The following is an 11567-nucleotide window of genomic DNA, read 5'->3' on the forward strand; positions in this document are numbered from 1 at the left end:
AAGCTGAGATATTTAGGCTGGTGTTTCTAGCACACAGCATCAAACATTTTCAATAACGCAGCTCCTTATTTTCTATCGTTCCTGTCTTATAAACGACTCCAAAGCCCCAGATTGTGGCACTTTTAGTCATAAACTGTTTCAGTTTCTCACGCTTAACAAAAAACTCCTCCAGAGAATACCCGAGACACACAATTGTTTTCACAGGCTGAGTAATACTCCCAGCGATGAGTAACCTGAACTTTATGTGCATTAAACAGGTTCAATGACTCTTGAATCTAATGGGATTGTTAAAAAGTTGCTCAGTGTGATATTACTTTAGTTACTTTTCGCCCGGTTGACACGTCGTTATAACAATCGCAGTTCCTAACTAACTTCATAAAAAGCATTTGGGTTTGTCTCTACAAGCTTCTCGTGCCTGCATTTAGGCAGTTTGTCCTGTTCTTCTTGACAGATCCGCTAAGACTGTCTGTGAACTGTCCTCTTTAGGTCTCTTAGCTGGATGCTTTGGATCATTAAAGGTCAACTGTCACCCCGGGTATCATGCTCTCTGGAGCAGGTTTCCTTCAAGGATTTCTCTTTCTCTGGCTGCATCCATGCTTCTCTTGACTCCGATCACTGCTGCTGAGGAGCTCTCCCATGGGACGACCAACTCTTAGAAGAGTCCTGACAGAGTCCAGGATTCAGATTTTCTTATCATCCTCCTTGGATGAAACTCTTTCAAAGTGGAACAACTCCTCCTCTGCTGCCACTGGAAACTTTTGGTGTCTCTTTTCTCTGATTGATCGTGGGCGTCTGCAGAGAGGGAGTCGAGGAAACCCGCCGGGCTATAGGATGCCTCAAGGAGGAGACGAGCCTCATGACGCAACGGGTTTACTCAATCCAGGCTGAAAGTGTGAGGGACAGGACGTCACTTGTAGGGTTTCTCACGTTTCCTATGACCAAAAACCAGCCTGAAATTGACTGATATAACGTGACAGACACATAGACCTCACTCAGAGTTCAGGAAACCAGCTTGTGCGGACACCAGGAGAGCAACCGATGCAAACTTCTGTGATGGCAATTATTATATTGCTTATTCTACCGTGTGTTTTCAGCACACGGGCGGTAAGTCTTTCTTTATGGCGTTGTTTGTTTTGTTTGGACGTCATTTTGCGTGCGTAAAAGAGAAAGAAAGAAAAAAAAAGGTGTAAAAGTTGTGTTCCTTGTTTTCAGCGCATCTTAGTGTCTGGATATGAAACAGTCCTCTCCAGAGAGCCATACAGGGAGAGCCGGAAAGGTAGGTTTTACTCAAGTCCTGTGTTTAATTTAGAGGAGAAACTACTGAGAGGGAGGGGCTGCTGATAGATTTTCAGCTGCCATAGCTTAAAAAAGTTGTTGATGCAGCTTAAATCTAACTCTTGCCCGGGGAGCTTGTGCCTGTATGGCTCTGCTGCCTGACTCCTATCAGAGTGATTCAAGTGTCTGGAGACATATTGCTAAGAGACTTACTGCCCATCTGCGTCCAGTGAAAGCCACTAACAAACTGTGTGTTTGCCATGTTTGTTGTTGTTGCCAGTTCTCACTACCACGGGCAAAGAGTGTAAATTCCCGTTTCGCCAGGGAGGAAGGCTTCATCATCACTGCATCACCATCTTCTCCTCACGACCGTGGTGAGTCCTCGACAGCCGGGTCTGTCTGGATCCACTGTTGTTGTTGTTGTTCTTGGTTACACAAACCATTACCAAATGTGTGTTAATCGCACAGAGTTTCCACACACCAGCAGGAGACAGTGGGACACCTCTGTAGCGCACAGGTAGACGCGCTTGGTTTCGCCGTCTTTACGCACAGGCTGTGCTGCGTCGCATCACGGGGTTTATTGTGTGCGACTTCTCCTCAGGGCGGCGAAACGCTAAACGAATAAAACCCCTTTTTATTTCCCATCGCTGAGGGGTATTAGTGGCTGTGATTTGTTGAAGGGACGCTGCGGCAGTGAGTAATTGGAGCGCGTAGTCGCGCCTCATTACAGCTCGCAGTGATGAGGGGGCTTATGCAACAGTGTCACCCGGAACCATAATGCAACTCTTAATGAGCTAATTGTCTTGAATAAATTGTTCATTGCTGAGGTGTTGCAATGATTTGTGTGTGTCACAACTACAACAGCAGCCAGCTGTTGTAGTTGCAGTTTAGAACACATTCACGTCTTAAACCAGAGAATCCTAAGGCTGTACAAACAGCTGGCACAGTAAAACCATCCCGGTGCATTTTTTATTGCTCCAGATTGTGACACAGCAACAAAAATCTTCTTTATGTTACATTTTTAATTGTCTAAAAACAGACCTAAAGCTGTTTGCCAGTGTTCATACCTTGGTGGGTGCCAGCAAGTTGGAACAACATGTATGCAATTATATATGGGCCAACACCTCTGATCCACCTACACATACAGTTACTGCATGTTTTTGTGACGCTCTAGTTAAGATGTGTAGGTTTGCCAGTACTGTTGATGGAGTGATCGGTGCAGTGACGTGCTGCTGTCAGTTCAGGCTGAGTTAAGCAGCAGTGGTTGGATCTTAGACTCAAACTGGCTGGAAAAGGTGTAGCATTGTTTTTTTAGTGTCAAGTCACTATCATGGGACAAGCTGTGCTTGCAGTCTTTTACTGTGGGGGTGCAGGGACCACTAGGTGCTGTTTGTTGGCAGGGAGAAGTGGACCAGTGTGGGTCCTGTCTTATGATTAACTCACCTGCACTTGGGTGCATGCTGTACGAGTGCGTACAGCATAAGGCCAATACAGGCAGAGATGTTAAAGAGAGTGATGTGTATGAGTGAGATTTCTGTTTCTCTTCTCTTAGGTGCTCTCTGACACATAACTTTGATCGGGACCGGCACTGGGGCTTCTGTGCACCAGAGAAGACTCAACCGAACGGTCAGTTCACCGCACAAAGCACAGATTATAGAGCTTTTCTCTTGTTTTTTTTTTTGTTTTGTTTTTTTGGTCATCCCGCCCTAATGTGGTTTTCAATGTTGCTGTGTTTCCAGTTTCAGTCCACACGTCACGCAGAATCACCGATCCATGTCAGGTGAACCCGTGTCAGAACGGAGGAGTCTGCACGCTGATCCCGCTCAGACACACATTCGAGTGCTCGTGTCCTGAAAGCTTCACTGGGAGACTGTGTGAGCAGAGTAGGTAGCTTTAGACATGATTACTATGTTATTAGTTAAAGGTATAATCTCTCCATCTACATCTACCTCTTTACTCCGAGCTCTCACCAGTGTTTTCATATCACTATAGTCACCAAGAGCTACTTCAAAGAGATTTCACCTTTGGATTCAGAGAAGGCAGAGAAAAATGGAAAATCAGTTATGAGTCATTTGCTAACAGGTTTCACTTTGCAGTAGATTTGAAGTGCTCACTACACAACAAAGAGTAGTTTCCCCCTCTCTGAGTGCATCTCACGCAGCCCAGTCATCAAACCTTGCTCTGCTGCGCTCCGCCGAGCTCCTCATTCATCTCTCACATTTCAAACCACTGCCTTTTTATGTCTCGTCCCGGCTTTTTTCAGACAAGTGCTATGAAACCCTACACCTGCGCTATTATGACATCGGAGAGTCTTGGGGACGAATTCACATGCGTAATGTGGAACAGTGCACATGTGTGGCGGGGGAGATCAACTGTGAAAGAGTCCACTACACAAGTAAGACATGCTATCAGCTTTTGTCGTTCCGCTCCATCTATCTTTTGTTCATGCCCAGTGATCCGCGTTTGTGAATAGTGAAACCCGATAAAGGGGCTTCCACTGATTTAAACGCCATGCACTTTGTCAGACACGTCTCCTGATTGCTGGAAACTTGTCAAAAACTTGTATACAGTAGGGTTTTTTTTTTTTTTTTTCAGCTCGATAACTTAGTCATGCCTTCAAAAATGCAAGTATCAGGTCACCTCCCATCCTGAGGAAATGCTTTTTTCTCTCTCCAAAATCACCCCCTAGCAGAAGATATGAAAGACAGACACTACCCTTTCTTTGATCACAGCTCCATAGTTACAAGAGTTACCTTACCGTGGAAGAAAAGACAGATTATATGACTCACTGTGACTCAGGAATGGTGTTTTAGGACACACCCCATGGGTCCATAAGGTGCTTTCATGATGTTCATGGACATTTAACAGATTCCCTGGCATGCAGGAGAGAAAAGGCGTTGAACTGAAAATCCCTTCCTTTCAGCTAAAGCATCTCAGTGTGCTTTGACTTGTTTTTCAGCCAAACGTTGGCAGAAATTGTGTATTTTATTCCCTATAACTTTCGGAAAGGGACAGAAGACTGTGCATATTTCATAGACATTGCTGTTGATTTTTGGTTAATATTCAGCACAAATATGTCAGTAGCACAGGCCAGTTTCTCACCCATATGCTCCACTGGATCACCAAAAAGCGCCGCACTGCTGACTTTAATAGATTATTTTTCATTTTGTGCTAATTATACAAGTCTAAATGTGTAAAACTGAATTTAAAAAGCATTCTTTGCTTTTCTGACCACTAGGAGGCAGTGCAACAAGTTGTATACTTATTATTTACACATTTCACCACGTTGTCATAGCAAACTGGTTGCTCATTATGCACACACAACCAGAACAATGACCTAAAAGATAGGTAACAGCTCTGCAGATCTGAGGGGAACTGCAGAGTTGCATGATAATCTTTGATATTTATACACATTTTTTATTGTTTGAATGATTTTGTAAAAACATTGTAGTATAGTCAAAACATTGAGTGGTGCAGCTTTAAATTCAGCAGCAAAATAATAAAAGTAATTAGAGTTGGAGATGAACTAATGCAGTCAGAGCCGTTTTACACTGTATATTTGATGTTTTATGCTTAAGACTGTGTATCTTGGTTGTTCCCAGTGTGCCGTTCAAACCCCTGTCACAACAGTGGAACGTGTCGACTGATCACATCCACTGGCAAAGAAGTGTGTCACTGCAGACCCGGCTACAGCGGCCAGCACTGTAGCTTTGGTGAGTAAAAGCAAGACTTGCGTGATACTGTTTCCTCTATTTAAACAGTATGTTCACATGCTGCTTACATCAGGCTGAAAACAATGGATAATCAGTTCTTATACCATTTATTAGCCAGTTCAATACACTCTGCATGTGCTTTCTGCTGTGTTTTTGTCATGTAAGCATGTTCGTCTGTGTGTGTGTGTGTGTGTGTATGGTTTGATTAGTGGTAGCAGGTGAAGACATGAGCAAGCGGCTAAACTTGTCCTCAGTTGTTGTAACTGTTGCTTTTAATGCGTAGAGAGATTGCTTTAAAGACTTGTTCTGACAGATTCTACAAAGAGGTCTGCCATCACACATCCACATCTGGAAGTAGTCTGATTACACTCGTATTGTTGATACATAACTGCGTTTCACTGCACTGCGATGTTGAGACACGGTTTGTGTGTATGCATGTGTGTGTGCAGAGCCAGAGACAGAGTGCTATAACAGCAGGGGCACAGCTTACCGAGGGGTGGTGGGCACCGCGGAGTCTGGCGCCCGGTGTCTGCCGTGGAACTCAGACCTGCTGCATGACGAGCTCCATGTGGGCACGGTGGTTGCATCACCCCTCAAGGGCCTCGGCGAGCATGCCTACTGCAGGTGTGTGCTGCTAATTACAGTATGTGCTGCGGTAGATGTTGGCCAGCAAATGAAAGTTTCTCTGTTTTGTGTTAATATCCTGACGTGTTGGCAACCAGCAGTCATAAAACCTGCACAAGCATTAAAGAAGAGCATGGTGAACCCAGCCTGTGTATTAAAAAAAAAAAAGTCTTTTTTCTGGCACTTTCTTCCATTTTTCCTCGGATGGTGTTGTTGCTATGACTACCCATCAGCCATATGGCAGACCTGCAGCAAATTATATATGCCCCAAAATGTCCGAAACATCAAAGAGAGCTGAATTTGAATTTCAAACATTTGGATTTAAGGTCGCACGAGCTGAGTGGCTACAGACAGAGGCATTTTATTTTCTTAGCTTATTGATAAAAATGTTACCTTAGAATGAAACCTTACAATAATTATTAAATCAGCATTAAAGTGAATGTAACCCGCTTTATTCACGCTGACTAGTGACACGGCCCCTTTAGGTCACTTCCTGTTGCTACTGTACTGTACAGTAAGCCTCATCGACACACACTCTGTCCACTGTGTTTCTGTGTGTGTGCAGAAACCCAGATGGGGACAAGATGCCGTGGTGCTACACATTAAATGACAACGCCATCTCCTGGGAGTACTGTGACGTCCCCTCCTGTGTGATGGCTGTGTGTGAGTAAATGAGGCACCAGAAAGGAGTTTTTTTATAATCATATGGTCAAGGCGTCACACTTGTTAATTTAGTGTGACATATTTTTGAGCTTACTTTATGTTAGTAATATTGATCACTATCAAGGATGCTGTTTAGCTAATCTCATCATTATGTTATATAAGTATGAACAGTTCAGACTATTCATGATTGGCACTATTTGATTCGACATCTTCAGTCTGTCAAACTCGTTTCAATTTCATCAACACTCAGCAGCTCAACATTTCATTAAATGTCTCAGATTTCAGTAGAGATCCAGCGTTTAAAGCTCGATTAAAAACGAGACTCATGCTCTGCTCTGTAAACTTGGATTCGACCTGGCTTTTAAACTGTGGGTTTGATGAGGTAAGAAAACACGAGTCAGCTCGAATCAACATGTCACGTCAGGTGAAGACAAACGCTTATGTGGTGATTGGCACAGTGAGCCGTCTGTCATGATGCCAGAGGTATGCACAGAATCCACGAGCTTGTTCCGCCTGCTGTGCCCTCTCTACTGTACATCCGATTTGCAGCATGAGGGGGAAATCAGCCTGTGGTAAAATCAGTACTATTCCAGAGATGTGTTTAGAACATGTGCTGTAGTTGTTGGCAGTGGTTTAGTTTGTTTTAGTTTTAGATCTTGGTTTAACATTATAGTTTATGGCAGCAATGAAATAAATAACAATTTACTTCCACTTGTTTCCTCAAACAGCTTCTTCTAGAAAGGTAAACATATTTAACGTCCTGCCCAGTCCTACCCCTCCTACCCCTACCGTGCCAGCCAAAAAGCCTGTATGTGGGAAAAAACACAAGAAGAGATTGTCGGTACCCAGGGGGCGGATACTGGGTGGTAACTCTGCTCTACCCGGCACTCATCCCTGGATGGCAGCCATCTACATCGGACAGTCAGACTTCTGTGCCGGCTCCTTGATTTCGTCTTGCTGGGTCCTCTCTGCTGCCCACTGCTTCTTCCGCAAGTAGGTCATGGATACACATACTATAATCTGCATTGGATTATGTCCCCTCAAAGGACAGAACCTTAAACATCAAAAGAATAAGAAGTTGTCAGCAAGGTGTTTTTTGTTGCTCAGGGATTGAGATTGATTTTTAAACAACACCTATCTCTAAAATGACTATTTTTGGTTTTAACCTTTTACCTGTGAAGACTACAATTATTGTTAAAAAGGATAAATCAATATGAAAATCGCAGAGCGGTCCATGGGAGAAAATAGAACATTTTGAATTTGAGAATGAAAGGGAAAACAATTAAAGACACTGGGCATAGCCAATAAAACAATTTGTAATTGCCAGAAAAAGAAAGAAACCACTTGTGTACTGAGCAACAGAAACATAAGAGGTCAACCAAGTAAAGAAGTAATAAAAGTAACAGTGACACATCCTCTAGAAAAGGGCAGAAACAAGCACAAATACACAGGTCAACCACAAGATGCAAACCCCTCATTAGCAGAAGCGTAACCAACAGAACCAGAATCCAAGTTAGGATTTGGAGAAAAGTCCAGAGATGAGCAACAAACGTTTTACGACTGATGAGACCAATATTAACCTGCACTAATGTGATGGAAGAGAATGAAAAGGCCACAAAACATATTTTCATGCAATTCACAAACAAGTTTATTCATTTCACAAAGGAAGGCTATTCACGTAAAATTTCATATAATGCTGTTAACTACTCATTCAGAGAGCAGCACAAACTGGCTTTAACAGGGTCAGAGAAAGGAGTGGGAGGCCCCGATGCACAACTGTGCAAGAAGACAAATATCTGAGTATCTATGTTTAGTTCATAGTGGAGGCAGCGTGATGGGCTGGGGGCGCTTTGGAGGTGGTAAAATAGGAGATTTGTACAGAGTGGATGGGACCTTGAGGAAAAACACATTCATCATTTCCATCGAAATCATTATTTCTAACTCTGACAGTGTCAGCATGTCCTGTTCTTTTGCTCTAGTTCCCATTCAGACTTATTTCATGTGTTTCCTCAGAGAAAAATGAAATATCTAAGTGATCCCAAACTTTTAAACAGTGCTGTACCAGACACATTTTACTGCTAATTTACAATAAAATACCTTACCAACGTTATCAAAGGGAAAAGGTTTTATACTGACCAAGACAATCACCAGACCTTAACCCAACTGAGCGCACATTTTACCTGCTGAACAGTAGACTGAAGAGAGAACTCCCCAAAAGCAAACAAAACTGAAGTAGGCTGCAGAAAAAGTCTGGAAAAGCATCACAAGAGAAGAAACCAACAGTTTGGTGATGTCAGTGAGTCACAGGCTTGATCGATTAAACATTTAACACCAAACACTAAGATAGTACTAGTGCTAGTCATTTACTTTCAGTGGCTTAAAATCTATATACTCTCATACAAATGGTGCTGCTGTGCTGTTTGATGTATCTTGGTGTAAATGCCATCAAATAAAAGCTGAAGTTTTGAATTTGTTCCTCATGTTCAACCGCCTACAGTTCTCAATTGTACAGAAAAAACACATTGGCACTTTATGTGACTACAGATAAGGAAAGGTTTTGTAGCTTCTTTGAATCAACAAATGGTACAAAATGTTTTTAACCAAATGTGAAAAGACTTCACATTAAACTCTGAAACTGTGTGAGAGAAAATACATTTGATGTCCTTGGGAGATATTTCCAGCTTTTAGTTTGAGTCAGTTGTGTAAAAAAAAATCATCATCCTCATCATAGTTCAGGTAAACTCAGTATTTAAGTGTTTTCTAGCTGAAGAAGAGGTCATAAGTCACACAGTTTGACCTCTTAGCTTTACAGTCTTGTGAACACACTATAATTAGACAAGGATCCAGTTTGCAGAAAACCTAAAAGCATCTTGTGCAGATGCAAACGCATTCATGTCCTCCTAATGCCAAGAAAGCGGCATCTGTTGGTGTTGTTTGGCTTTGAATATCTTTTGTCAAAGCATTAGATCTGACTTAATGTAGCAGTGAGCCAATAGTGGTGCTGAATCGACAGTCCGAGATAACTCTATTACACTGTGAGCGCATCAATGATGAAACTAAAAATACTGTCCTTCTGCAGCCCCCCAAAGTCCAAGCTCCGTGTGGTTCTTGGCCAGCAGAATTTCAACGTCACCCATCCCAACACTAAGACCTTCGGAGTGGCGGAGTACATCTTCCCAAAACAGTTCTCAGTGTTTAATCCAACGCTGCACGACATTGGTAATTATTAATTGCAGACAACACACAGACACCAATGATTCACATACACTTGAAGACCTCCTGTCCTCACTTTGAGACCCCCGTCTGCGTGCACAGCTGTGCGTCACTGAGCAGCTGTGTCCCCGTGCTCTCCCACACGAAACACACGCTGACAGTTGGATGTGGCAGTTTCATTGGGACACGGAGTCTCCAAGTCTACCACTCGCTTCATTATTTAAACTACACTTTTCATTGTCTCGCTGCCTGTTTCGTAACGCATGTGTTTGTGTGTGTGCGCCAGCTCTCATCAAACTAAAGAAACAGGACGGGCGGTGTGTGAAGAAAAGCCCGTTCATCAGACCCATCTGTCTCCCAGACAAAAACACGACGTTCCCTGATAACTACTGCTGCACTATTAGTGGCTGGGGACACATGCACGAGAGTAAGTGTCAGGGACATCATGGTCATCATAATAACGACTATCTATTAGAAACATTTGATTTGCCAGTGCACATTCTGCATTTAGACATTCCTCCACTGGGCAGCAGTGACCTTAGTGTCTTAAAATGATCTTGTTCAGCTTAACACGTCTCTGCCTTACTTATAATGACTGGTTTTTGCTTTATTTTGCAGAGGCAGAGGGCTACTCGAGTCTGCAGGAGGGCGGAGTGAGGCTGATTCCTCATGACACTTGTAGAAAGCCCCAAGTCTACGGCAATCACGTCACAGCTGACATGATTTGTGCGGGGCTCGACGGCTGTGTGGACGCATGCCAGGTGATTATTAAATCCAGCATCAACTCAGATGATGATGATGATGTGGGTTCTGGAGGAGTCGACATGTGACTGTGGAGTTGAGGCATCAGAGTAATGGAGCAGCGCTTCAGACAGCAGCAGGGAATCCCCTGAGTAAAGTGCCAGGGGAGGTTAGTGAGAGTCTGCAGAGATGTACCAGACTACCCACTCATCCTGCCGTGTAAAATATTTAAGAGCCTTCCTCTTAAATTAAATGTCCCAGTTCACTGTTTACCTCAGTGTCAGCGTGCAGACATTTAGTAATCCACTGGGTTAGTTTGTGAATCAGCTGTTTGTGTGGCTCCACTTTGATCTCTGCGTGTGTGTTGATGTGAGTGGACTGTATGTCCTTATTTCCCTTAGGGAGACTCCGGGGGCCCTCTGGCTTGCGTGAAGGATGAAGTCAGCTTCCTGTATGGGATCATCAGCTGGGGAGAGGGCTGCGGTCGCTCCGGAAAACCTGGTGTTTACACTAAGGTGGCAAACTACGTCGACTGGATCAATTCAGTGATCAAAGGCAAAGCCCGGGCTTCATGAACGGAAATGAAATGGACATTAGCTTTAATATATATATATATAAGAAAGAGAGAGAGAGCGTATTGTATTGTATTGTGTATAGTAAATGGTGCACTGTGATGTTTGTTAACTTTTTTTAACTGTGAAACATTTTGTGACTGAATAAACCTTCACTGACTTGACAAATCCTTGAGTGCCTTCAACAACCCGAATCAAAACAATCCCGACTAACACGGCCCACTTGCTGGCTTCTTCTTGGCATTTCTCAGCAGATGGACTTCGCTCAGTTGTCCTCATCTCATCCAAAGTCTCATTAAGACGTTTCCTTTCTTTTTAAGTTAAACTTACTTGAGACATTGGAAATATTTGAGCAAAGGTCAATGTCCACATACACATGCTGTATCACATAAAACAATATGATTGTTTTAAAAAAAGGAATCAAGTGGTGACGCTGTGAAATAATGCAATTTAATGCATTTGCACACTATATGTTTCTCTTGTCTTTTTAATGATATGCAGACTAAGACAGCTCAACGCTGTTATTCAAAAATATGTTTCCATCCTGTTACTGGTTATTGTGTTGAGATTGAAAGACAGAAGGCAGTGTTCTCCATTTTAAATACATTTATTGTATTAAAGCTACTGTAAGATTAAAAAAATATCCAACAGAGAGTTTTTAATGGCCAAAACGTTTTTAATATAAAGATTATACAAGTGCTACACATTTAATTTAGTGTCTTTTAGTGTAAGTCCCAAACCTTTTGGAGTAATGTTTGAGGACCTC

At 42.8% G+C, this 11567-nt stretch overlaps 1 protein-coding gene across 2 annotated transcripts; it reads left to right on the forward strand.

Annotated features, from left to right (window-relative positions):
* The first annotated feature begins 125 nt into the window (after nt 1-125).
* On the forward strand, nt 126-11060 carry LOC113157899 (hepatocyte growth factor activator). Of its 2 annotated transcripts, XM_026353551.1 has the most exons (14): nt 126-1104; nt 1213-1276; nt 1556-1649; nt 2828-2901; nt 3015-3158; nt 3539-3670; nt 4878-4988; nt 5438-5612; nt 6178-6275; nt 7004-7268; nt 9355-9494; nt 9775-9915; nt 10107-10249; nt 10631-11060. In XM_026353551.1, exons 1-14 carry the CDS (start codon nt 1039-1041, stop codon nt 10802-10804), a joined length of 1821 nt encoding a protein of 606 aa, XP_026209336.1. In that variant the 5' UTR covers nt 126-1038; the 3' UTR covers nt 10805-11060. The 2 variants fall into 2 exon arrangements, with proteins under 2 accessions (XP_026209336.1, XP_026209337.1); XM_026353552.1 differs by lacking the exons at nt 5438-5612; nt 6178-6275 and having other exon boundaries at nt 128-1104; nt 10631-11058.
* Nucleotides 11061-11567: the final 507 nt, after the last annotated feature.

This window comes from Anabas testudineus, chromosome 18 (assembly GCF_900324465.2).
Source record: "Anabas testudineus chromosome 18, fAnaTes1.2, whole genome shotgun sequence".
Taxonomy (NCBI): domain Eukaryota; kingdom Metazoa; phylum Chordata; class Actinopteri; order Anabantiformes; family Anabantidae; genus Anabas; species Anabas testudineus.

Excerpts from the sequence above, each read along its gene's own strand:
- LOC113157899 (XM_026353551.1), top strand. The coding sequence starts at position 1,039 with ATGCAAACTTCTGTGATGGCAATTATTATATTGCTTATTCTACCGTGT. Across the intron at positions 5,613-6,177 it reads GGCGAGCATGCCTACTGCAG|AAACCCAGATGGGGACAAGA; the intron begins GTGTGTGCTGCT and ends GTGTGTGTGCAG. Across the intron at positions 10,250-10,630 it reads GCTGTGTGGACGCATGCCAG|GGAGACTCCGGGGGCCCTCT; the intron begins GTGATTATTAAA and ends TATTTCCCTTAG.